This window comes from Branchiostoma lanceolatum, chromosome 13 (genome assembly GCF_035083965.1).
Source record: "Branchiostoma lanceolatum isolate klBraLanc5 chromosome 13, klBraLanc5.hap2, whole genome shotgun sequence".
In the NCBI taxonomy this organism is placed as follows: domain Eukaryota; kingdom Metazoa; phylum Chordata; class Leptocardii; order Amphioxiformes; family Branchiostomatidae; genus Branchiostoma; species Branchiostoma lanceolatum.
In genome coordinates, this window is record NC_089734.1 from 14,940,357 (window position 1) to 14,967,919 (window position 27,563).

At 39.5% G+C, this 27,563-nt stretch overlaps 1 protein-coding gene and 1 long non-coding RNA gene across 3 annotated transcripts; both read left to right on the top strand.

The window, feature by feature from the left end:
- Positions 1 to 845: 845 nt before the first annotated feature.
- On the top strand, positions 846 to 7,811 carry LOC136447339 (galactosylceramide sulfotransferase-like). Of its 2 annotated transcripts, XM_066446152.1 has the most exons (6): positions 848 to 1,205; positions 2,354 to 2,464; positions 3,370 to 3,475; positions 4,786 to 5,183; positions 6,062 to 6,218; positions 7,237 to 7,811. In XM_066446152.1, exons 1-6 carry the CDS (start codon positions 988 to 990, stop codon positions 7,792 to 7,794), a joined length of 1,548 nt encoding a protein of 515 aa, XP_066302249.1. In that variant the 5' UTR covers positions 848 to 987; the 3' UTR covers positions 7,795 to 7,811. The 2 variants fall into 2 exon arrangements, with proteins under 2 accessions (XP_066302250.1, XP_066302249.1); XM_066446153.1 differs by lacking the exon at positions 2,354 to 2,464 and having other exon boundaries at positions 846 to 1,205.
- Positions 7,812 to 8,026: 215 nt separating this feature from the next.
- Positions 8,027 to 12,077, top strand: LOC136447871 (uncharacterized). Its single transcript, XR_010757790.1, has 3 exons — positions 8,027 to 9,664; positions 11,447 to 11,536; positions 11,972 to 12,077. It is a non-coding gene; the product is annotated as an uncharacterized lncRNA (long non-coding RNA).
- Positions 12,078 to 27,563: the final 15,486 nt, after the last annotated feature.

A 27,563-nucleotide genomic window follows, 5' to 3' on the forward strand; every position in this document is an offset into this window, starting at 1 on the left:
TTCTGGACTACCAGATTTCGGAAATTCTTCTGCAGAAGAAATCTTCGGCAAGGTTGTAGTTGTTTACATTCAGAAAGTTGCATGAAACGTGTTGGTCCATTCGCCACTGGACGAGTCCATTCTTGTATGCAGGGAACATTTGTTAAAATTCAATTCTGGACTTGGGTGATTATGAAAAAATCAATTTTTTGTGGATGTAGAAATGGATGAAATATGTTGTATTTGCTCTCGCATACATTTCCTTTCTAGTTCATTCATATAATGTACCCATACATTATTTTTACTAAATTTTGACTCACCACAGGATGACTGTGTAATATCTATATTGATATATTTTGGGCTCTTATACCATGTTATTAGAACCAAATGACCTTACAGTGGGTATGGTGTTATCCGGAAATAGTATGCGCATCATGATAGGGCATGAATGTACAATAAAGGTTATTATTATTATCATTATGGCCATGCCCTCATTTTAAAATGATTTGGGAACTGTTCACTGTTCGATTACTGTCCTCTCTTTGTTAATCTGTGATGAAATTTTTACCAAGATGATTGCTCTTGTATTCATATCATCATCGATGTTATCTTTTGTTTAAAAAAAAGAGCTGCTTCTGCATTTGATTTCACTTGTCAAACCAGATTGGTCACATGCACAAAGATTTACATACCAACCGGTCGGACGGCTTGCAGACAACAGGACTATACCATATCCGTGCGGGGTGTCAGTGAAACAGAGACCTTTATGCGTCGTTATTCTAGGAACGTTATACTAGTGTTAACTGAAAATGTGTTCTCTATGTAAGTCCATTATATGCACCTTTACCTATGTTGAATTGAAGGTTCACCAGTAACAATGCAGTGATGTGCTATATTAGCGCCACCCCTCTTGTTGCTATATATGGTATATTCTAATATGTGTCAAACTCGTCTGTTTGCTTCTGTAAAGTCTGCTTGTTCGCGACCCTGTTTATATAAGTGTTAGGTATGAACTTAGGCTCTAACATGACGACGGCTAAGGCCCTCTGGGCAGGAAGTCTCTGTGTCTGTGTCACGTTGGTGCTTTCCCTGTCTGTGGACTGGAAGGGTGTCATGTCTACGGGAGGGTGGACCGGGAAGGTGTTATCGTATCCCTCCGAATATGAGCCGAGGATTGCCGAGGATTCGATGACGAAAACAGACATCAAAGAGGCACATATTGTGAGGTAAGAAAGTTTATCTGTATTGGCATCATACGTCTTGGATATTACCATGAAAGCCTGGTAAGCAAAATTGTGTTAAACGACTGATCTCCAAGCAGATCTATCGGTGATCTGAGAACACCAGGTTTTATACCAAAACTCTGAATGGGTATGTTAATGAGGTTAAGACAATTTAGGATGTCTTGAAGTAGTCTTTAAAAGAAGATTAATTCAAGACAAAGTTTGTGGCAATAGTTCGATTAGGTACTGTTGATTTTAGTACAGTAACTAAATGTTGATCGTCCGGGGGTGGGGGTGGTGGGCAATACATTAGCCCACTAAAACTAAAATCAACAGTAGCTAATTGAACTATTGGCACAAACTTTGTCTTGAATTAATCTTCTTTTAAAGACTACTTCAATACATCCTAAATTGTCTTAACCTCATTAACATACCTATTCAGAGTTTTGGTATAAAGCCTGGTGTTCTCAGTCCTATCGTTAGTCACTGACGAAAGACAGTGGATGCTGTCTGAAACGTCTGACTGTTTCAAAACTTTATTCAGTTGCTTGAGTAATTATTTTTGGCGTATCTTACTACCTGGATGTCTAACTTTCATCAACGTATTGAGGCAAGGTGTGGTTAGCCTCCGTTGTAGACTCCTTCCGGCTGTTTTCATTTTCTAAGTTCCAGTTTTACTATCACATTTTTTTCTTGTTGTTGGCCGGGAAGGATAGTGATGTTATCCCCTGTGATTGTACATATGTAAATACTTTGCGTTTAGGATTGCATGTCATTAATGTGTGTAAGCAGCAACACCTGTGCTGCATTGCTATGCGAACCAGTCAGAATTGCCTTGAAGAAGGTGACAGATGGTCACCGAAACGTCGGTGGAATATGTATCTTGGTTGTGTAAAAAATAGTATTTTTCATTTAGTGACTTACCAACCTGATGAAACTATTCTTCGACAGTATTTTGTAGTTCTAAATGAAGGGTAGATTAGCCCAGTAGTATTGTTGTTGCCATGCATTGTACAATGTACGATGGTCGAGCAATAAAGTTTATACATTCATTCATTCATTCTTCGTTCAAGCATTTATCATTTGTCCATTCTTCATCCATTCATCTATTCATTCATTCAGTCGACGTTCTTTTTGCGTTCCACTCATAGAACACCATATAAAGAGGACAACAACTCCGCTGGCTGCTCACCCCGTACGGACTTTGTCTTTATCAAGGTTCACAAGGCCGGGTCTTCTACAACTACGCCCATTGTAGCACGGTAACGATATATCCAGCACTTTCATTGCTTCTAATCTTCGTAACTAAGTTTCTTGTCACGTTGATGAAGGTTAGACATCCAGGTAGTAAGATACGCCAAAAATAATTACTCAAACAACTGGATAAAGTTTTGAAACAGTCAGACGTTTCAGACAGCATCCACTGTCTTTCGTCAGTGACTAACGATAGGACTGAGAACACCAGGTTTTATACCAAAACTCTGAATAGGTATTTTAATGAGATTAAGACAATTTAAGATGTCTTGAAGTAGTCTTTAAAGAAGAATAATTCAAGACAAAGTTTTGGGTCAATAGTTCAATTAGCTACTGTTGATTTTAGTACAGTAACTAAATGTTGTTCGTCCGGGGGTGGGGGGCAGTACATTATCCCTATCTGAAACGTCTGACTGTTTCAAAACTTTATCCAGTTGCTTGAGTAATTATTCCTGGCGTAAGTTTCTTGTCCATTCATAAAACCGGACAGAAACGTAATAGGGTAGCCGCGCGCACGTCCGTCCAATTAGCGAGCCGACAGAGAATGTGAATTCTTTGAGAAAGAGTAAATATGCGATTGTTTTTTTGGCTGCTAATCTTCATCATGTAATCACAGGTTTGCGTAGCAAAACCTTTGTTGGATCCGTTAGCATGTGGGGTGGCCACCATCTTGAATCGTGACGTCACAGGGTCGCCATACCATTTTATAGGGAGGGGTGTTTTTTGAGGTTGCTAGCGTTCTCTCTATTTCTAACAAATCGGCACACACCTATCACACATTCAACTCAAATAAAAAGAAAAGTTCATTACCAATTCATATTTATAAAAAGACCCCGTAATCGCTAAACTAACATAGAAACCTGAAGCATCTGTAGCACAAATTCTTTGCTCTAGTATCCCGTTGTTTTTACAGGTTTGCTCTGAGAAAGAACTCGACGGTGATGTTCCCCCTAGGGAGGGGGACTCTGAGCTGGCCCAACGTCCCGAGAGTAAACGAATACGTTCACACACCGGATGAGGTAATAACAGTAAATCCGCCCTCCCTCTCTCCGATCTATTGGAACATATTCAAGTTATAGTACAGTTTATAGTGGTTAAGCAGGTATATTATTGCCGTGAATAGTTTCATCAGGTTGGTAAGTCACTGAATAAAAAGGCTATTTTTTGCACGACCAATAGATTTATTCCACCGATGTTTCGGTACAATCTGTCACATTCTTTCACTGTACGTTTGGGACCGCATAGTGATGTCATCTCCTGTGATTGAACATATGTAAATATTTTGCGTTTGGGACTGCATCTCATTATGTATAAGCGGCAACACCTGTGCGGCATTACTATGCGAACCAGTCAGAATTTGCCTTGAAGAAGGTGACAGATGGTTACCGAAACGTCGGTGGAATAAATCTCTTGGTTGTGTAAAAAGAGTATTTTTATTCAGGTATATCATTGAATAGCGTCAAATTGCGCAGGGAAATTGAGCCAACCTTGTAAATTTTTGCCAATGTTTCTTTTCGGTCAGAATGACGTACCACGCATAAGCACGGGTAAGTACATGACCTGTATAAACACAATGGCCGCACCCGGAATGTGACATTATCCGTTTCGGATCCAAATCAGATACACGATGAATCTATTGGAATTGCAGTGCTGCCACTGAAAAGCAATGTACAATGATTAAGATAGAAAAAGAGAGATTTTGCGCCTATTTTTGCAGATTTTTAAAGATTTTCAAGAATGTCGCAATTTTAAATGACAACTTTGCGCCGATCGGCGCCGGTCTGCGCTACTTTATGAATGGCTTTCGCAATCGGCGGGGTGTCCCTGTGGTGTAGTGGTCTGCACTTCTGTCACATACCACATCTGGTTCAAATTACTTGGAACCAGAAGGCCCGAGTTCAACTTTCGGGTAGGACACCTCTAGACAAGAGGCGCATTGAGTCATACCAAAGACTTTATAAAAATGGTACATACTTATGAAACAGTATGGAAGTTAAACACACTCCACTGCCAGTGGACTAGCCTCCTGCTGCAGTGATTGCACCACAGTGTGGCCCAGGGCTGTGAAACGGGGATACGCACCGCCCTATACACCTTATGGTGTGGGAGGATTTTAACTAACGTCGCAATCGGCGCAATTTGACGCAGTCTAGTGTGTCAAGTGACCTTGCCCTTGACCTTGTTGTCACGACCTGCGGAAGATAAGGGCTCTTCAGTGTGCTAAACATGATCACCTACACTGTGATTTACCAAAATTTTACTGGCTGGATTTATTTGTGTGCATCTAAAACAACACTTTATTTTCTATTTCCATACTGCATACATGTAGGTTTACAACGTCCTATTCCACCATACCGTGTACAACAAGGAATGGATGGAGAGCAAATTCCCCAGCAACACGGCTTACCTGGCCATCTTACGAGAACCTTTTAGCCATCTGAAGTCGTCCTTCAACTATTACAAACTTGACCGTCTCCTGCCATTCAAGAACAGAAAAAACCCTCTCAAGGAATTCCTACAAAACCCGGCCAAGTACCCAACCAGTGGAATTGTTGGGGACATACTCGTGGACAAGACGAGAAACGCACAAGCTTTCGACATGGGTTACCCAGTAGAGAAAGCGGAAAACATGGAAAGTGGCCGTGACTACATCCAACAGTTGGATCAAGACTTCACCCTCATCCTTATATTAGAATATCTGGATCATTCTCTGGTCATGCTTAAAAGGCAGGTTTCATTTTTTTGTTGCATCCATAGTTTTCAGTCCAAACAAAATACAACTCGGTTCAAAATTGTGCGGAGTAAGATGCGTTTGGATGTAGGCTGATGTGTTGTAGGTTTGGTGAACTATGAATTAGACCACACTCCAGTAATCCGCGCAGGCGCAGAAGGCCCACTTTTAGCGAGATAGGTTTGGTACCCTTGGTAAAAGTATTTATAAAAGGGCTTTACATTTGAATCTGTTGGAATTTTGGAGCTGGATTTTACAGGTAAGGGTTTTTACCTTCGAATTGTGTTGAAAAATCAGACTTTCATCCATGTTTGTGGTGTCTGTAGGCAGTAGAAGTTTGGTGTTTCGGTGTGATTATCAGGTTATGAAGAGGGGTCAGAGGTCAATTCTTAGAAACATGACTAAATACGTACGATTTCTGCCGATTAAAAAGTTGAAATTATGCTCTAAATTGAATATTAGAGGTCAGACACCCCTGCCAATGTAAGTTTTTCATGGACTAAAATTCAGGTAGGTGACTTTTGACAGCTTCTTTCTTACATGATTACCATGTATTAAATAGTAGGTCGGGATTACTGTCTTGTGGCCATTTAGTTCCGGCGCAACAGGGGATTATGGTTTAAAATACATTGAGGTATTCTGGTATTTATGACATACCAAGGAAAAACAAGGTAAAACTTTAGCAGCCAAGGCCTTAAAACACATATTGAAAATGATGTTGACAATCCCTTAATAGCTTCGAGAGCTATGCCTCACCCAAACCCCAAACAAAGTCCATGACAAAGATATAAAATGCCAAACGCCACAAAAGACAAGACCATTTTGAGAAAGTACAGAGTCTTGTATTCACCATTTCTTTCTATACTTTATACAGGCTGATGTGCTGGGAGACTAGAGATATACTGTATGAAACTCAATCTAGAAACAGCAAGACGTACCCGTACAAGTCCTACCAGCCTACAGAGACGGAGAGGGAGGTTCATCGTCAGTGGAGTTCGGTAGATTACGCCATGTATGACTACTTCAACCAGGTAAGTCATACTGTACACCAGGGGTGCCAAAGTATTCATACGAATTTTACGGAATTCACACGAATTTTACGGAATACATACGGTCCATTGCGAGAAACATACGAATTTCACGGAATTCATACGAGTTTTACGAAATACATACGATCCATTACGCAGAAACAGACGAATTTTACGGAATACATATACGATCCATTACCAGGAAACATACGCTCCTTACTATTTGTTGGGTTAAATTCAAGATGGTGGACTCGGGATAACCAGTTCTTCGTACGATATCATGGCTTTTAAGAGCTTAATAATGGCGTATCCCATCCTGCTAAATATCTCAAGCTGCACTAAATTAAGACTAATGTAGGCTTAGACCAACTGGGAGGACCAGACAAAGCTAGATTCGGTGCTTGCTTGATGGCGAACAAATTAGTAAGGATCGCATGTTTCTTTAGTAATGGATCGAATGTATTTTGTAAAATTCGTATGTTTCTTAGTAATAGATCGTATGTATTCCGTGAAATCCTCATGTTTCTCATAATGGATCGTATGTATTCCGTAAAACTCGTATGAATTCCGTAAAATTCGTATGAATTCTTTGGCACTCCTGTACGTAAAGTAATATCACTAACAAGGGCGTTAGAGAAGAAAAGCAACGAGAACAAGAGGCAGAAGAAAGGAAGAAGAAATTAGAAGAAAAAGGAATAAATACAAAAGACCTTAATTTCCATGACGTCACTTAATAATTATTGTCTTATTTATTCATTTGAAACTATGCACTAATGGCCACAATTCCTGTATGGCGTTTTTAACTTCAGTCTATGTGATATACTGTATGTTAAAAATTTATCATTATCATTCATTCATTCATTTATCACCAATGTCTCATAAACGTTTCTTATAATATTGAATGTGTAAGTATGCAAATAAGTTCCTAATTCTAATCAAGATGAAAAAAATCAAATGATCATGTTGCCATTTTTTGTTAGTTGTGATACCGCTCACTGAGAGTTTTGCCCTCTGTTTTTAGACCCTCTGGCGTAAGATCGAGGAACAAGGCCCAGGCTTCTTTGAGGAGGTTGAGTTCTTCCGACAACTCAACCAACAGGTGAACGACTTTTGCAGCCGAACGAAAACAGGAAAGGACCTGCCAACAAAACACATTCCAATGTCGCCATGGAGTAACGCATTTGACATCAATCACAATTTCTGTACCCTGTTACGCATTGATTATTCCAGCATAGACTCTCTGATACGACGAAAACAAGGCCGACCAGTGTTGAAGAAACCATGCGAAGAGCAAAGAGTTCCACTCAACCCAAACCTGTACTTTGTACTTGACGACCGTCCAGCATTTCAAACGTTGGGAGACGTCATGAAGTACAAAGCCAAGAAAAACACCAAACCACTGAGCCCCACACAGTCAGATATACTAAAGAAACTGAAAAATTCTTTCCTGAAATGCAAGAAAAAACAGAAAGGGATGAAAGACCACTTTCATGCAGTTGCGGGGAAGTTCAAAGTGAAAATTGACAAAATGAATAATATCCCCAAAGACATGTTGGACCTTCTAAATGAGACTGAATAAAGATGTTCATACCACAATCTTTGGACTGTCTGAATGAAAAAAAGACCTTTATTGTACGTTTATGCTCTTACATGTTCTTTACAGGTCGCGTTACAGCTGATTAAGAACGTAATACAATTACAGGGAAATAAGAATGTGATATCTTACAACATCTACAATGACTAATGTATACTATTGTGTTTAGGTTCAACTTCTCACCTCTTAAGACAGCTGTGTATGTACGTGCATGGACCTTATATGTAATACCTGGTTTATCTTATTGCATGAGAAATATGAATTTGTCTGTGCTTATAAACATGTTGATTTGATTATATGGATGACTTTCGCGCGAGCATCAATTTTTGTCCGTTTCCAAAAAAAGTCGTTTTCGGCCAAACTGTTCATCGTACAGAGCAGCTGCAAAATGCAAAAAAAAAATAAAAAAATAAAATTCAGAAAACGGATGCCAATGTCGAAGAAAGTCCTAAGCTTAAGTCAAAGAAGAAGATGTGAAAAAAAATTAAGAATCTATTATTCAGTATACCATGAGTGTTTAGCTTTGTTCATCATTCCTGACCACGTCGATTTCATAATACTTAAGTTTAAAAAAAACATTTTTGCCAAACATTATTCTATTCGCACGCTCGCATCAGTTTTGAGGTCCTCAGAAGATGTAATCCATATGATCAAGAAATATTAATTGAAAAGGATAATTCTCTCATTTTGTTGTATGAAGGGAAGTGCAGTCCAGAATAAAATAACATTCATCTTCTATCTTACAACATCGGTGTTGTGTTTTTTGCAAAGGAATGTGGTTCTATTTACATTTTTATGTTATTCAGATTGTGTGAACTAATCAGGAGTTTTGTAATGGCTGTTGTGAGTCAAATTTTTGTAATGTTGAGAGTTGTAGTTAATTTAATACTATGCAAATTAGGCCCACATTTTCATAATTTATATTCATCTTTGTTCATTGTCACATAACTTCCACATGCCACAAGTATGATATTCCATTAATCTACCAATGCGGAACTACAATATTTTCTCATTAATTATGCGAATTAGGTCTTCATTTGCATAACTTTTTTCTATCAATGTCCCTATGTTGCATTTTTTAACTGCCGTACCATTGAACGGATTGGGTTTATAAAATGCCTCCGTTAATTCTGCAAATTAGATTCTGATTTGCATTATCACCATTTCATTATATGAAGCTGTTGGGTCCCTGGGGTGACCTAGTTTCGAAACCAACAGGTGTAAGCTGTCACAACATACCTAGAAAAGAAATGTAGATTTTCCTCATGACTTATGCAAACTAAGTCACAATTTGCATAATTTTCACTTCATTGTATACATCTCTGTCCAAGCTACCTGCATATTGAATAACACGGTAATCTGTCTTTCCTTTGTTCAGGTATTCTCCTTGGAAGAAGAGGGTTTCTGTCAACGAGTAATCTTGAAGCAAAAAGCAACATATGTGTCATCATGTAACGTCCATCCACCGCCATATTGGTGAATCATATCAGTGAATGAGTAGTTCAAATGGTACATGACATCTAGAAGAAAAGTGGTGGTGCTGGAAGTAGTGTATTTGTAAAATGCCCTCCCCCCCCCCGGGCTATACTACAGTGGACTGATCCTCCATGTTGGCAGACAGTAGGTCAGTAAGCTGGACTTTGAAACGTTATCAGATTCTGTGTAACTCATAGAAGCACGTCAACACTACACCACTGAACAAGATGGGTTACGACTCTGAGTACATCTTAACGGTAGTTGGAAGTTTCTTCTTCCATCTGGCCATTTCTGAATGGTTCTCCTACCCATTGCTGAGGAAAATGGCGCCTGCCTTCGTAACTTTACCTGCCAACAAACAGGTGGTACTGAGAAACAGGTGAGACAAGTTTGCTCTTACGGACATCCTTAAGCATACCTGGTCGATGACATATTGTTTGTGTACAGCTGGAAGGCGATAAAACTATTAACAGACTGTCGTAACCAGACAATCATAAATGTATTATATATACCGTTTTCATTCTATATTCGTTGTTTTCCCTTCTAAGATTAGGAGACCTGGGAAATTGATATGCGTTTCACCCCCCACTCTGACACCGCTCTACGCTGGCCATTGTTCTCTGTAATCAGTAAATACGTCCCAGATTTTTGGCAGTCGGGTGATAAGACAACAGATAAGGTTGTCATGGTTTCAAATCTATCTACGGGATATGATATACAAGCTTGCATTAACGTAAAACCACAGAAGGGAAAATCTCTTTCTTTAAGAATGTGAAACATAGTTAATGATTGATTCCAATTTGTGATGATGATTTTGAGAAAGATCCGTTTGTAGTAAAGTCAATTTCATGTCACCAAGAGGGTTTTCACATAATATTGCTAATGAGTTTGAACAATTTTAGATAAAAGACTATTTCAGTCAAAATAGTTCCAGACTGTTCAAACAATTAAGAATGAAAGTTTGAACATATATGCTTGAACTTATCTATATATTTTAGAAATATTATGAAAGTAATTGCACAAATGCAAGGACAATTTTCAAACATCTATGTGATTGTTTCACTGTTGGAACATGTTCCAACATTTTACATCGTTTTCCAAATGGTAGATTTGGATTATTGCCCCCTTAAAATTAGGTTCTAATCACGCTCTATTGTCTACCTCCGTATATTTTTAGATTTCACGTCTGGACACTGGTAAATATTATGTGTTGAAGTGTCTATGCATCACCCTCCTGAAAGCAGAGCCCCTATCGCTCGATTCGTTTGGTCGCTCGCGTAGGGGCCCTGCTCTTTAACCCCAGTAGACACGGTTCTGGCGACGTTACTGACAGTCGTTCATGAATAATCAATGAGCTATCCTTATTTGGCACAATTTGGCGGTTAATTTGTTCTGAACCTAAAGTGACGATGAGAGACGTAGCCTGATTGGTTAATAGCTTCCCAGCGTCCTTTGCGCTTTTGCTCGAGATGAGGTTTAGCAAACCCTTAGATTGGCTGAAGCTGTTTTGGTGGCGACGGGGCCAGAACCGTGTCTACCGGGAGTGAAGAGCAGGGCCCCTACGCGAGCGAGCCAACGAATCGAGCGATAGGGGCTCTGCTTTCAGGAGGGTGCTATGCATGGAACCCAGAGATAATCCCCTATACTTTGCAGGGATGTGAGAATTGCCCTCTTCCCAGCCCACTGACCCAGTTACACAATGTTTTTAGAATGTTGTAACATGTCCAAACAAATGATGAATCTATGTTGCAACAGTTTAGAAAGTAATACAAATAACGTGTTCAATGCTGGAAATTTTATTAAAATGTTGGAACACAGTAGAAAATATTTAGAATATCAAATGAATGTTGGAAATTTTTCTTAACAGTTACGTATCTCACATAGATTTTTAAAACGTTTTGAAAATGTTAGAACAAAAGTCAACAAACACCCACATGGTAATGTGGAATTGACTCTAAATAACAAGTATACAGGAAAAAATACTCAAAGCAGGTAACATTTACTCGTATCATTACACCCCATTTACATAATCTTTTAGATACACCAAGTTGGAAGAATGTGTTTCCTGCCACTGTCATTGATTAAGTACTTCATAGGATATCAAAATTATTTTCTATTCAGTGCTTCCCTTATAGTTGAAGAACCATTTTTACCTTTTCAGTGTGATGTCCATATTCCACGCTTGCGTCATCGGTGGTCTTGCCGTGTACATGTTTCTTTTCGTCGACGGCTTGAACCCAGAAGATCTATGGTAGGCATAGTACATTAAATGTCAGTATGAAATCAGCAGTATATCCATCCTATTATTCTAAACTCATTTGAAGTCATTACAACAAGAATACAGACGACATTAGAATATAACTCACGTACTCAAATGCCATGGCAACATACTCAAATGTCTCGATAGACCGTTCCAGACTGTCAATCAATTTGAAAGTTAAATGGCTTGTTTGACCAATAAGAGAGTGGGGTTTAGTCATGTGACCACCAGTAACTCAACAGCCTCGTTTGATGTTTCTAATGTTGTAATCAAAAAAGCTTAAATATCATTTTGCAGTCATGAAATGTATCCAACTGTACATGTGTGTCGTACATCAAGGTTGTTTATAATGAAAGTAGTTATAAGAACTTTATATTTCCATTCTTAACCGTAGATATTATATCTTCCCGTATACAATGTTAACAGGTTTCAAACACCAATCTTTTACCATACGTCATGCACCAGTCTTGGATACATTATTGCCGGTAAGTGTTAAAATTTGTTAGAAACGTTGTGAATATCTATATGGTTAGATATTGTGTGAACTTCGATCGTTATAAATTCTATTTTTGTTCATGTGTCATTCGATTTTGGTATTGTTTCTGGAACATTTTTGATGAATTTCATATTCATTTCCACCTGTGCACTCAGAACTATGAGGTATTTGATAGATCATTGTGGTGCTTTATTAAACATTTATTAATCCCTTGGCATGTAATATACAATCTTTGATACTAATGATATCGCACTATGTTGATATTATGTGTAATTTTAATAGATAAAAGCTCACATGATCTTTAAGATTGATTTGTCTATTCGTTTTCGTTCGTTTCAAGGCATCCTCATTTGAGGTGAAGCATGATGCTTTTTCAAGTAGCTAGTGGTAGTGCAATGCGGCTTCGCTACGGCTCGCGTTTTTGGCCAAGCACACCGGGTCACCCCTATTCTTCTCGATAAGTGTGTTGGGTTCTTTTACGTGCAGAGATTTGACGTTTGAGGTTAATGCCTGAAGCTCCCTCATACACGGGGCTGCCGGCTTTGCGTCACCATCCGAAATGACGAACGCAATCCCTTACAACATGTCCGAGCTGGAGTCGACCCCTAGGATCGAACTCGGGCCCTAGGAATCCACGGAATTCGATCCAGATGGCGAAGCAGCGGGGTTGCGTTACCGCTTGCGCCACTGGGACATGTATTTATTAGATGCCATAATTCATCTCTTAAAGTGGTAATTGCTAAGACTGTCAATATTACGACATGTGTAAGTTAGTTAAAGGTGTACATGAAAAGCATGCTAATGTTGAAGTCATTTGCATAATCAGAATAGTTCCTGAAGATATGAGGTCTGCGAAGTCTTGTTAAAGATGTTTTAGGTCCATATCCACAATATCATTCTGAAAGAAATAAATCATTCTTATAATTCTCCTAAATTACCTAAAAATTTTGGCACTTCACTGATCAACAAATACTTATTTCTTGCTAGAATTGTCCAACCCGTTTATTTACCAAAACTTTCAACAGTTTATTTTCCTCTAAATGGAAAAAGGAAGCCAAACCTTTCAAATAGCTTAAGCAGAAAGAGATTTATAATAGTTGTAATTTTTCTTCTAATTTATTTATACAATTAATTTTCCTTGTCCGTTAAGGATACATATGTTGAATACAAGTGTTTTGCTTTCCCTCGTTTGCAGTTAGCCTTCGGACATGATTTTACAATAAAGTTATTCTGATCATTATCATCAAAAGAAGCCAAACGCAGCAGTTGAATCAAATAGTGAACATTGCAATGTTGACTCCCGTGCTCTTGTAACGTGTCGTACATGTATTTCAACTCGCAATGTGTCAGATATTTGTCCCATATGTTTACCATAGACCATCTAAATTTCTGAGAAATGGTGACAACCCCCCCTGGGAGACAAGATGAGACAGAAACATGTGAAATGATGACCCATCTTGAAGAACTGTCACATGATTAATTGACCTGTCAAACACATCTGGTAAAGATCCTTAATTAGATAAGGAGTCCTACACGGATAAAAAGGGACACACAATATGGAAGACAGTACAGTCGGACGACAGAAATAGAGAGGGGAGGATGTGAATGCGAAATAAAGTCTGTTACTCGGCCACGGCAAATCTTGTGTGTCTGTGCTCACTTGATCCCTAAGTAGTACCATTCTACTTCTCTACACTCTGATGATCTGATTTATGGCAAACTTGTAGTATATAAGCTTTTCATTTGAAAAGATAATCAATGAATTGACATAAAATGACTGACTTCTTATTTCCTTTTGATACCTTGATATAGGTTATCTGGGTTCTTAGCTTTGACAATACTTTTTTTTCCTGACCTTCAGATTGTCTACTTATGGTGATGTTTGTCCCTCTACGAGACTGGAGCATGGTTCTACATCACGCTATTTCAACCTGGAGCGGCCATAATGTCATGGTAAGTTTTTTTTCCGACCAAGGTTGGCCTTTGTCGGCATACTCACGCCGCGGTCACGCGTCATCCTCTCATGCCAGGCCAGCCTGCCGGTTGAATATATCAAGCAACTTTGAAACTTTGAAACTTTATTCAGTATTTACAACTTCGCAGTTTTTTTGTAAACCTGAATTGCGTTGCAAATTTACACAACAGCAAGTCAACATGACATACGAAAATGAGCCATCAAAACTACACAGAGGCAAATCACACGGTCACAATAGATATGCAAAATCTGTTAAAAGCACGCTTACCATAGTCACATTAGATATATAAAATCTTGCTGACGATCATCGTGCAAATACTAAGCTAAAACACTAACAGATATGGAGATCATGGCAATCAATGTACCTTTTGGCTCATTGTTGCATCAATTTTAGAGTTCTTGGGAAGAAGGACTGTTCATGCCTCTTCGAACGGCTCAACGGTACTTTGTAGACTGAAGTTTGTCTTAGATCGTACTTAGTGTCTCCGGATTTCACACGGAACTGCCGGCATGGGTGTGTGTCGTCCGCCACCACCCTCCCGAGCTCACGCACGGATGACTCGCGTCTCCGCATCTACCCTGGCGTACCGGCCTACGGTCCTTCCTTCTCGCTGCGCTAGCCCTGGCCAGCCAATCACGTAACCGCTTACGGTCAGGCGGCAACATGATTGGCTGACAGTTGTAGCCGCTCGACCGAAACGTACCTTCGCTTGGAGAATAGTTAAGCCACCTTGCGACCATAATGATATTCTTAGAGTTCGTCGTTTGACTCGACGAACAACACATTATTTTTTAAAGTTATTGATGGTAGATAGCTACAGTGGATATCTCACGTATTGTGATTAATTATCGTTTCCTAGGTTGGTTGTGCGGCGTTGTATTTTGGCAACGCTTGGTTTCTGACGGAACTGTCCAGCCCCTTCGTTAATATGAGGTAGGTCATTAGTATAAAACATTGCATCAGTGTGACAGTAAAATGTATATTTCTCATAAGTGAAAAAAAGTACTCCAGAAACTCGAAAAACCTTGTTTCAGGATATAATTTCCATTCTGTAAGCCAGTTTTCATGTGACGCATTGTGTGCAAATGTCAAAGTTTAAGTTAAGGCCCCCTAACCATAATCAAAATCTTCATACCAGGGGCTTGAACTTTGACATTCACAATGCACATACGCAGTTGAATTGTGAACTGCCTTACACAATCCCCTCTTTTGGCGTCCTTCGGTTAGTGTGTGTAACCTTACCTAGCAAAAATACATTGTTTCAGATAAAGTCGGGATGTAGGGAGCGAGTTCGTTCAATGTCAAATCACCATTCTACAACGGAGATGACCCCTGTCTTGACGTAAATTTTGGCTTCCTCCTGAGATATTCTTACACCTGATGACGCTGTACATGCGCACTTCCAACTACGAACTGCCTTATAAGTTATAGGCAGTAATAATGTAATACTTTAGTCAGTATCCACGCCATGTTCAATGAGTAGAGTCCTAAATACATTTTTGGATATGTGATCATAGAAAGTAAATGCAATTAATTCTGTCTCCAACTCAGGTTGATCCTACACACTCTGGGCCATCGCCATTCCCTGCTGTACAAAGTGAACGGTGTGGCCATGCTGGTGGTTTTCTTCCTTTGCCGTATCGCCACCATCCCCATGTATTTTGGACTAATTCCGCACATGAAGACAGGCGAAATGTTCAAAATGGAATTTGGCCCCATCTTTAACTTATTATTTCTGACACCCGTTCTTTGCATGTTGAACATATTTTGGTTCATCAAGATATGTAAAGGGGCGTACCGAGTTCTGTATTCTCCAAAAACGGATACAGAATGATTCCAGACAGACAGTCTAATTCCGGTATTTATCTTAATTCTTAGATTGGGAAGAAAACGACATCTGATACTTATGAGGTAACAACATGATGCAGAATACCAATAAGTAAAGGGAAACAGTCCATACAATTTGCCCCAAATCTTATCAAAGAATGCAGCAAAACTGGCCATGTACCTAGAGACATCTCTTGGTTACCTAGCCTAGGTATTAATAACTTTTTGTTTCACTTTATACCTGTAGACAATAATCAATTTTGGTCAATCTACTTGGAAAAAAATTTGACGGAATTAGACTGTCGGTCCGGAAACATAGTGTCATCTGTTAAACCATCTTATTTGATTATATTGATGACATCCTTTGGGGAACCCAAAACTGATGCGAGCGTGCGAATGAATCAAAAAGTTTCACGAAAACCTTGCCTTCAATATGAAATCAGGAATCAGGAACAAAACTTAACACAGAGTATGGTATACTGCAATATACGTTCTTCATTTTTGTTCCTTCACATCTTTTTCATTGACTTTGGAATTGACGTTGGCCTTTCTCGACATTACTATCCTGTTTCCGAAATATGCTCTCACATTTTGCAGCTGCTATGTATGATTTACAGTTTGACCATTTTTTTTCACGGACGAAAATTAATTGATTCATTTTATCAAATCAACATGGCCTGATAAGTACAAAACAAAGATAGCTTCATCAAACTATTAATGGCTTGTTAAAGATTACGGTATGCAAATGTGTAGTATTGAACACACATTTGCATACAGTACGTCATCAAAATGATTTACATATTGTAAAGAATCATTATTTGAGATTCATTTAAAAGCTGTTCATGTGTGAAACTTCACTCTTTGAATCATATCTAGGTCCTAGTCAAACTTATTCGTTGCGGTGATGTAGTTTTTTGATAACGTTCACCTTTATTTTTGTGAAAATCAAAGCATTTCAGCATTGGGTATATCAAGCACGTGGCTACTATCATGCTGATTTTGAAGGTGGCTTTGGCTTTGTTTTTATTTATTTTATTTTTACAGGGAAGATACACAGGTACCCCTGGTTTCACATATATAAACACAAACTATGACTTTTTACACAATAACAATAATAACCAATCATAAAGCCATGTTACATACAGTACAGATATCAATTGCCGCCGGTAGTGCCATTCTTAAAGGTCTTGTAATTAAGTGCAGTTCGTTGTTCCAGTGAGAGAGTGTTCCATAACTCAGCCCCATAATGTTGTAGACTGCTGCGATATGATGTTACTCTAGCTGATGGACGGTGAAGCCGGTGGGGGGGTCGTAATCCCGAATCCGTTTGGCTTCTGTGCGTGTTCGGGCTTTTAGTGTAGGCGGAGACTTCCATCGAAAGAGTTCTGCCAGGTACACTGGCACCCTTCCCCGTACTGACTGGTTGGTTGTTTATCGGTCGCAGTTGTTCAATCATCCGTTGTTTCTTTATATAAGAATAACTGTGTGATATTTCGTCTTCTTCTTACTCACAATTCCATTACTTGTACATACAAATGTAGTACCATAATGTTTCACTTATATTCTAGTCGCAGAGGCTACCTTTCATTTTGAGCCCATAAAAAACTGTTACCCTTTTTTAATCACTACGTCTGTTGGATATTTGATGAATGCCACATATACCCGCTGTAATTGCAGAACTATATATATACGTAAAGGAGTTAAAAGATGTGAAGTGTATCTTGCACGCAGGAATCGTTATATAGATTTGATTATCAGTGGAATTTTGCATTTATTGTGTATGTATTATGCTTGTCTTTAAAACCCTAGAAGGCAACTTTAAGTGGTATCAGTATCAATTCGTAGAACACATTACTATCAATAATATGACGATGGGATATTTCCATCATTTACCATTGAGTCTGTGCTGCCTTTGCTCCATAAATATCTATGCAAAAATTGTATTGGCATAATCTGGTTGAATCTATTACCTCCTCATTCCAAATAACACACGTTCCAAATATCAAAGTTGTATGCCTCTTCGGGAAGCTATTGTAGAATTCATATTATGGAAATGATTCCCAAATGTAAATTTATATGATTTACATCTGATAATGTTCACCCTTATCTAAGCTACATGTGTCACTAGTATTAATATCCCACCATCAACTACTAGGGTATCCTACAGTTTTCTCATTGACTATACAAATTAGGTCATAATTATATTAATATATATATATATATATATATATATATATATATATATAAAATAGAGCTCCTCACCGACCAAGTTACACATGTGATGAATTGAGTTCCTGTTTTACTTAGCTAGTAGAATTCGGACACATATTTTGTATTTGTTTTGTAGCTTTTTAGTTGACCGTACGAAAGTCACTGTACTTTTTGTTGTGTCTAAAAAGCTTCACGATATCATTGTACTTGAACAAAGTAATAAATCATGCACTCGTAAAGTCGACGCTTCTACGTGACTTTTATAACATCAGGGATCGAAAAGAAAATCGCTCTAAGGATGCATGTTGTTCACTTATAAAGTGACATTGATTGAACAAAACGAATTGAAAGAAGAGAAGTTTCAGCAGTTTTCCTCCACGTGAAAAAGACAGAGACTGAAGAGATATTGATGTATGAATGGATGGATGGATGATATGGATGGATGGATGGATGGATTGAGAGACTAATGGAGATGTTTGACATCTAGGTCAAACGAAATTCATAGACGCTTGAAACTACAGCGGTGCATGTTTGTGCACGTGTTTGGGACGCCTGATAGGCGATGTCTTCGTCCATGCACCACAAAAAGGGACGATATCCTTGTCCCTGCACCACAGAATGGACGTCAACGGTTTGATAGGTTAATCAGATGCACACATGCATGTTATCTAAATATAAAACCCTGTATTCAGTAGAATTTCTATTCTTCTGGCCGATATCCGTCCTCCAATGTTGACGAGGAATTTGAAAGTAAGCTTAGCTTGATACGTCAGACACAATGAGAATCAGACAAGAATCTTTTGAATAATATCTACAACCAAAATTTCTACCATTTCTTATTCGACTGTATTTGGTTGAGACACGTGCAAATGTCCATGACCAGTTGGTACATGTCATAAGAAGACAGAGCCCCCATCTTCTTCTTTTTTTTTTTAAATGTGAAAAATCCAGTTTTTTAATGATATCTACAACCAAGATTTCTACAATTTCTTTTCGACCGTCTTTCGAGACACGTGCTGTTGTGCACAGTATTATCATTGTTGAGACACGTGCAAATGTCCATGACCCAGTTGCATTATGTCAAAAGAAGACAGTGTCCCATCTTCTTTCTTTTTAATTTGAAACCCGGCAATATAGGAGCTGAACTGTTTCATACATAGTAAAAACAACATACGATCTTTTCTGACCAATGACGATATCTTTCGAGAGCTTTCTGCCTGTAATTGCATGATAATATGTAAATCATAAGTTATTGTCTGCCAGATACAATCTGTACCGCGCACTAGCCAGCTGAGAGGGAGAGAGAGTGGACGTAAGGCAGGCTAATCCTGCACAAGCGTAAGTAGTAGACTATTACAAGACAAACTTCATCCTATCTTGTACAGAGCGATATTTTCTATGTACTGTTGTCATGTCCGACTCCAATGATCTACATAGGTCAATTCCTCCATAATCATCCCAAAAGCGAGACAGAATTACCCATACATGACTATATTGTAAACAATATACTGGTTTCTATAATATTTTGTACTTAGAATAGTAGGATAGATTAGCCTTATAGTATTGTTGATTTGATGCCTAAATTGTACCATGTACGATTGTCGAGCAATAAATTTCATTCATTCATTCAAGTATGTAAACTGGTTTATCATTGTATATCATATATACACTATAAAATACACCTTTGTAGCCAGAGTGCCAGATTGCAGTGTACTGCAAAACAAGACTCGTAATTATACTTGCATTTTAACTTAAAACAATTCATATCAGATGTAGTTCTACAATGTGTCGGATGGTCACATTTTGTTAAGTAGCTTTGCCACAGAATGTCAGTGTGGTATTCATGAAAAGGGACGTTCTAAACTGGCGAAACGTGTGTTTGTTTCTGAGTTTCCTGTTATGCAAATTGGCAGGTAAGTCGAAGATTCTGTGACACACAAAAAAGTTTGAAACAGTGAAACCGAAAACCAACTATCTCCAACGTTAAGTGGAAGAGTAGAACATATCGTAATGTAAACAAATAATGGTTCGTCTGAGCTACATTTATGTACCACTGCTTTTCTTGCCTGCAGATTTCTTTTCATAGTAAGATGATTGATGTGATTTTATTACATGGATTACATCAGTATCACTTTTCGTCTGTTTCCAATATTTAAAAAAAGGTTTTCGTCCATACTGTAAATCGTAAAGAGCTGCAATGAAATGAGAAAATACATAGTGTAAATTGCAAATAATAACATGTTCAAAAACAAATACTGATGTCGTAGGATGCCAAATTCAATTCTAAAGAAGACGTGTTTTGAAAACACGAAAATGAAGATATTTGGGTATACCATATACTATGTGTGTTTAGTTTTGTTCATCCTTCCTGACCACGTAGATTTAAAATGAAGGTAACTTTTTTTGACAAACTTTTTTTATTCGCATGCTTGCATCAGTTTTGGGGTGTGCAGAGGAGGTCATTCATATAATCAAATCGAAATGGTCTCAGGAAAGTACATTCTGTACATCGTTTCTCTAATTCAGGATCCCAATAGACAAAAATTCCCTACTTATCTATCCCCTGTATTCATTTCCATGCATATTTTCTGTCATAGGAAACCTTTGTCTGCTAAGCATACCGACGCGATACAAAATGGAATCCGCGACGTCCTTTTTCATGTTGTCATTGCTGACCAGTACTGTTGGGATGACCGTTCATTATGCCGGCCGTAACTTAACGCACGTCCCGATAGACTCCATCACGCCAGACGCCCATACTGTCAAGCTGTCAGGCAACAAAATATCCCACCTCGGCTCTTTTAATGCAACCCCATACATACGGTATCCGTTTATCGACAAAAACAGAGTAAACAACTTATCTCCGCAAACATTCCAACGCCTGGGTGACCTTCGTATTCTGGATTTGGACAGAAACTACATCGTTTCCCTTCGTGACTTCATCTTTTCCGACCTCGTCGCGCTTTCAAACCTCTTGCTCTCAAACAACCTGATTTCTGCCATATCAGAACGTGCTTTCCATGGTCTGGCAAGTCTGGAGTTCCTGGAACTTTCCGGGAATAGACTGTCTGTGGTTCCCATGCAGGCCATCAGGCTGATTCCGAGTAAACAACTCTTGTTAGTATCGCTCATGGTCAACAATATCAGTCGAATACCCGGAGACATAAAATCAATACATCCGTCCGCTTCATACCAGTTACAGGGGAATCCTTTACGCTGTACATATAATGAAGAGAAGATCAGCCGTGATCATGTTATCAAACATAACACATGGCCAGAAATGAGAGCTTACTTCATGTATACTGAACAAAACCGCTCTTTCGTCCTAAAGACTTTCCTCATCAAAAGTCGGCATAGATACTTCGGTGTTCTTCCTCACACCTTCTACGTAACTAAGCATCTTTCTTTTGCTCTACCTCATCTGGAAAGTTTCAGGAAAGAGTTGTATGCTGATTCCTACTTCTGGAAAACCCCCACGGGGCTCCGCGTGGTCGAGTCTATGACCAAGGCGCTCATGGTCGAAGACTTCACCGAGAAAGACTCTGGCATGTACACAAGTGAACTAAAAAGGCTGGGAAGCACGATAACCTATCACTGGGACCTGCTGTTGTGTCCAAAATGGAAACCAAAGAAGGAGAAACAAGAACAAAACACGACAATTTCCCCATTCGAGGACTCTTCAACACTGGGTAAAAACAACAGAGATCCGTGTGCGAGTTCTACGAACCTATCTTGTTGTTCTTACTGGTTTATTGTCGCACCATCATTACATCAGAAGCTGTGTGTCGCTGGAAACTCTAAGTCACATGCAGAAACTCTCGTCTTGTCCACCATTTCTATTGCTAGTGTCGCCATTCTTATTATGTTATTTCCTACCGCGCTGTTTTGTTGGAGAAAAGGACGAACTATTCAACAAAACAATCTCATCGCCAGCAAAACATTTCACATTGGGGTACAGGTCGCGGCCGTAGGCATCCCTCTGCACATCCTGTCCAAATTATTAGAAGATCCAACAGAAGGAGAATCTAATGCTCTTCCTCTTCGACGTCTGCGATCGCGAGAATCCCAATGGTTGGCGATGAAAATGGGAGCCACGCAATATAGTTCCCACTGCGTGGCAGAAGCGCTCCCTGCGGACACGGTCAGTACTACAGAAGCTCAAGTTCATCACTACGAGAACGATGACGCAGCAGATGCAGATGAGGAGGTCCAACATCATCACTATGCTTCTGCAGCGCCGCCCCCTCTACCGGTCTATGATGACACTACAGCTCACGCCGTGAACACAGAGGGAGTATCTGAACAACCAGTTTTCCAAGCCGAAAATGTCGGAACTGGTGAGGAAGAAATGCCCTACGGAGTCGCCAAGGCAAATTCACTGTACCAACGAGATTCGGATTTCAATCGTGGAACTCTCGTGGCAAGTGAGCATACAAGTAACAACGCTGCAAACTACTGTGCGACAGATTCGAACCGAATGGAAGAACGACTTGATGCTACAGCAGCTGCAGAGGCAAACACGCTTTATTATCAACCGGACACGGTTCCGAACGGCACAAGTGAGCATACAAGTAGCGCTGCTGCAAATTACTGTGCGACAGATACGAACCGAATGGAAGAAAGACTTGATGCCACAGCAGAGGCAAACACACTTTATAAACAAAACACGGCTCCGAATAGTAGAACTCTCACGAGTGAGCATACAAATAGTGCCGCTGCAAATTGTTATGCGGCAGATCCAAACCAAACGGAAACCGGCATCACTGACTTATACGGACAGCAAACTGACCACACTGACATGGCACGTGACATCGCAACGACTTCTAGTGATTCTGTGGAGAGTTTGGGCATTTTGTATGGGAGCTTTGCGGCAACCGTCGAGTAATACTGTAAATGCAGAAATGTTCGCATGAATTTGATTTCGGTATGGAGCAAAATGGAATGTTCGCGGTAGTTTTTAGTTCACGTTTGAGACAGTTGTAGCGCTACAGTGACACAATGGATTGACTGTTCGCGGTGGTTTTAAGTTCGCGATAAAGCGCGATGGTTTTAAGTTCGCGATAAAGTGATTAACCGCAAAAACCGTGAACATAAAACCACCGCGAACATTTCTGCAGTTAGAATATCCGGGTAAGCTTACCAGCGGGACCTACATAAATCCTTACATTTGCGGGGCTTGATCAATTTCACGTCCGCCAAGTATATCATCGCACGTCGGGTAGTTTTTAGGGGGTCTTTTGCAATTGTAATAATTAAAATGACCGACTGGAATAATAGTATGACAGAAATATGCATAGACGTGAGCCTGCAAATTACGCCTAATATGCTGGCCCGTTGAGAACGGTTGCCATTGACTAACTAATGTGATAAAAATTGATAGAATGGAGAAAACAAAGAATATGTAGTGGGGTCATCCTCAGATCTACTCTAAACAACGCTTTGAGCTAGATGTGATTTGCATTTGTCGTTCGTTATTAGCGCTACCATTGAGCATTGTAAAATAGATTTTTTTCTTCGGTAAGTGTGCGTTTGAAAGTATTGTATTGCGGGTTTCCCCTTGCATTCAATAATGAATAACTACATGGAAATAAATTATATATTACCTTTACTATGCTTTAGGTGCCATTTGCTTGTGTGCGTGTGTGTGTGTGTGTGTTTGTGTGTGTGTTTGTGTGTGTGTGTGTGTTTGTTTGTGTGTGTGTGCGTGTGTGTGTGTGTTTGTGTGTGTGTGTGTGCGTTTGTGTGCGTGTGTGTGTGTGTTTGTGTGTGTGTGTATGTGTGTGCGTTTGTATGTGTGTGTGTGTGTGTGTATGTGTGTGTGTGTGTGTGTGTGTGTGTGTATGTGTGTGCTTGTGGGCAACATAACCCGAGAAGTCATTTATGGATCTTGATGATATTTGGTAGATGCTTTCTAAGATACCGCAGTGGAACGTCCGGTTTTGATATATCTAAATTTTACATTAGTTACTGAAAAAAGACATAAAATTTCGATAGGCGTCGATTATGCTTAATTATGCATTGATCACTTTTGCATAATTAATGACAAAATGCTATAATTCCATAGAGGTAGCTGATTGCTCACACTTGCAGCATTACGAAGCTGAGTAAAGATGGACAATATTAATCATAAATCATACAAAGCAGGGTTACATTTACATGATTAATTCAGAAACGCCACATAACCATATGCAAAATATTATTCCATAATAAACAAGATAGTTTTACAGTTACAATGTTTTCGATCATAGGAATGCGATATATATGACATGAGTAATGTAGTATTACTAGATATTAATTATGCAAATAAGACCCTGTGCTGCGAAATTTGAGTGCAGCTATAAATGAAGACTTAACCTAACACAAAAGACACAAGGCAGAATTGGGACCTACCCAAATTTTCACACGGAATGGCCCATCTGCTGCTACTTCCGGGAACTGCTACTTCCGAGACGGGGGCGACACAGATTATATGACACTTTCGACCCATGGCTGCAATCACGTGTCTCTATCGCCACGTCCCATAAAAAATGTCTTAATTCCTGATGTTTTTTTCAAACACGGATGAAATTTCGTTTAAAGTGCTTTAAAGAACATTATGAATTACCATCCCTACAACGTAATAATCTGTCCATTATGAATTACATGGGTATCTATCTGTTAACCTTTGATTAACTTACAAGTGTCTCAAGTAGGATGCTCCATAATTTACCGCTAAAGAATAATATTAAGTGCAAATAATTTCTATGAAAATAAGGTATATATTTGCATAATCAATACCTAATGCTCCACCTACGCTACAACACTTATATCATATATATTACATCCCTATAATCGAAAATATTGTAATTGTAAATCTTCATTGTTTATTCTGCTATAAAAGTCATATTATGCATGCGCATCTGATTATTTGACGTTTCCTCATGAATCATGTAAATGTGAAGCTAATTTGCATCAATTATGTCTGAGGATGTCCACCTTTACTTAGATTCATAATGCCGTAAGTTTGAGATTCCCATCAATTACCTCTGTGGAATTAAAGTATGTGTCATTGATTATGCAAAATTGATCATGCGTAATTATGCATAATTGATGTCTATCGACATTCCTATCTTTTTCAGTTACAAATGTAAATAATTCAAAACCGGAAGATCCGCGCTTAAGTACTTTAAAAAGTCACTAAGGTACCCATTATCAGACATTACCTTTGTTTTCCCGACTCCGACCCATCTACCGAATATCCTCAGGATCCATTTACGTCTTCTCGAGTTATGTTGTCCTCAGAAACACACACACAAACACACAAACGCAAACACACACACACACAAACACACACACACACACACACGCAAACACACATACACACACACACAAACAAACAGGAAAATGACACCAAAAGCATAATGAAGGTAATGATACATTTATTTCCATTTATTTATCCATTACCCAATGCAACATAAAACACGCAATACGATATTTTCAAATGCACATTTACCCAAGAAAAACTTCTATCTTACAATGCTCAATGGTAGTACTAATAACAATCAACAAATGCAAATCACATCTAGCTCAAAACGTTGTTTAGAGTTGATCTGAGGATGACCCCGCTGCATGTTCTTATTTTACGCTACTCTGTTAATTCTCCATTGCATTAGTTAGTCAATAGATTGGATTCTCAATGGGCCAAGTTATTAGGCGTAATTTACAGGCTCAAGTTTTACTAATAAGCATACTAGGTCTATTTCTGTCCTACTATCTTTCCAGCCGGTCTTTCTAATTACAGCAATTGAAACAAACCCCGTAAAAACTCCCCGGCGTGCGCTGATGTACTTGTCGGGCGTGAAACTGATCAAGCCTCACAAAAGTAACGATTTGTATACATGTAGGTCCCGCTGGTAAGGTTACCCGGATATTGTAAATGCAGAAATGTTCGCGGTGGTTATTTTCACGGTTTTTGCGGTAAATCGCTTTATCGCGAACTTAAAACCACCGCGCTTTATCGCGAACTTTAAACCACCGCGAACAGTCGATCCATTATGTGACTGTAGCGCTACAACTGTCTCACGCGTGAACTCAAAACTACCGCAAACATTCCATTTTCTCCCTACCGCAAAATCAAATCCGCGCGAACATTTCTGCATTTACAGTATTACTCTACGGTTGCCGCAATGCTCCCATACAAAATGCCAAAATTCTCCGCAGAATCACGAGAAGTCGTTGTGATGTCACGTGCCATGTCAGTGCGCTCAGATTGCTGTCCGTACAAGTCAGTGATGCCGGCTTCCGTTTGGTTTGGATCTGCCGCACAACAATTTGCAGCGGCACTACTCGTATGCTCACTTGTAAGATTTCTACTATTCGGAGCCGTGTCTAGTTTATAAAGCGTGTTTGCCGCTGCTGTGGCATCAAGTCTTTCCTCCATTCGGTTCGAATCTGTCACACAATAATTTGCAGCGTTGCTTCTTGTATGCTCACTTGTGCCATTCGGAGCCATGTCTCGTTGATAATAAAGTATGTCTACCTCTGCTGTGGCATCAAATCTTTCTTCCATTCGGCTCGAATCTGTCGCACAGTAGTTTGCAGTGATGCTACTTGTATGCTCACTTGCCACGAGACTTCCATGGTTAAAATCCGAATCTCGTTGGTACAGTGAATTTGCCTTGGCTACTCCGTAAGGCATTTCTTCCTCACCAGTTCCGACATTTTCGGCTTGGAAAACTGGTTGTTCAGCTGCTCCCTCTGTGTTCAGAGCGTGAGCTGCAGTTTCCTCATAGACCGGTAGAGGGGGCGGCGCTGCAGAAGCGTAGTGGTGATGTTGGACCTCCTCATCTGCATCTGCTTCGTCATCGTTCTCGTAGTAATGAACCTGAGCTTCTGTAGTACTGACCGTGTCCGCAGGGAGCGCTTCTGCCACGCAGTGGAGACTATATTGCGTGGCTCCCATTTTCATCGCCGACCATTGAGATTCTTGCCTTCGCAGACGTTGAAGAGGAAAGGCGTTTGAATCTCCTTCTGTCGGATCTTCCGATAACTCGGCCAGGGTGTGCAGTGGGATGCCTACGGCCGCGACTTGTACCCCCATGTAAAATGTTTTATTGGCGATGAGATTATTTTGTGTCCTAGTTCGTCCCTTTCTCCAACAAAACAACGCTGTAGGAAATAGTATGATAATCATTGCGACAATAGCAATGGAAATTGTGGATAAGACGACGGATTTGGCTTGAGATTTGGAATTTCCAACGACACAGAGCTTCTGATATGATGATGGCTTGGTAACAAACCAATAGGAACAACAAGATAGGTTCGTAGAGCTCGCACAAGGGCCCAGTTTTGAAGAGTCTTCGAATGGGGAAATTGTCGTGTTTTGTTTTTGTTTCTCCGTCTTTGGTTGCCATTTTGGACACAACAACAGGTCCCAGTGATAGGTCATCGTGCTACCCAGCCTCTTTAGTTCACTTGTGTACATGCCAGAGTCTTTCTCGGTGAAGTCTTCGACCATGAGCGCCTTGGT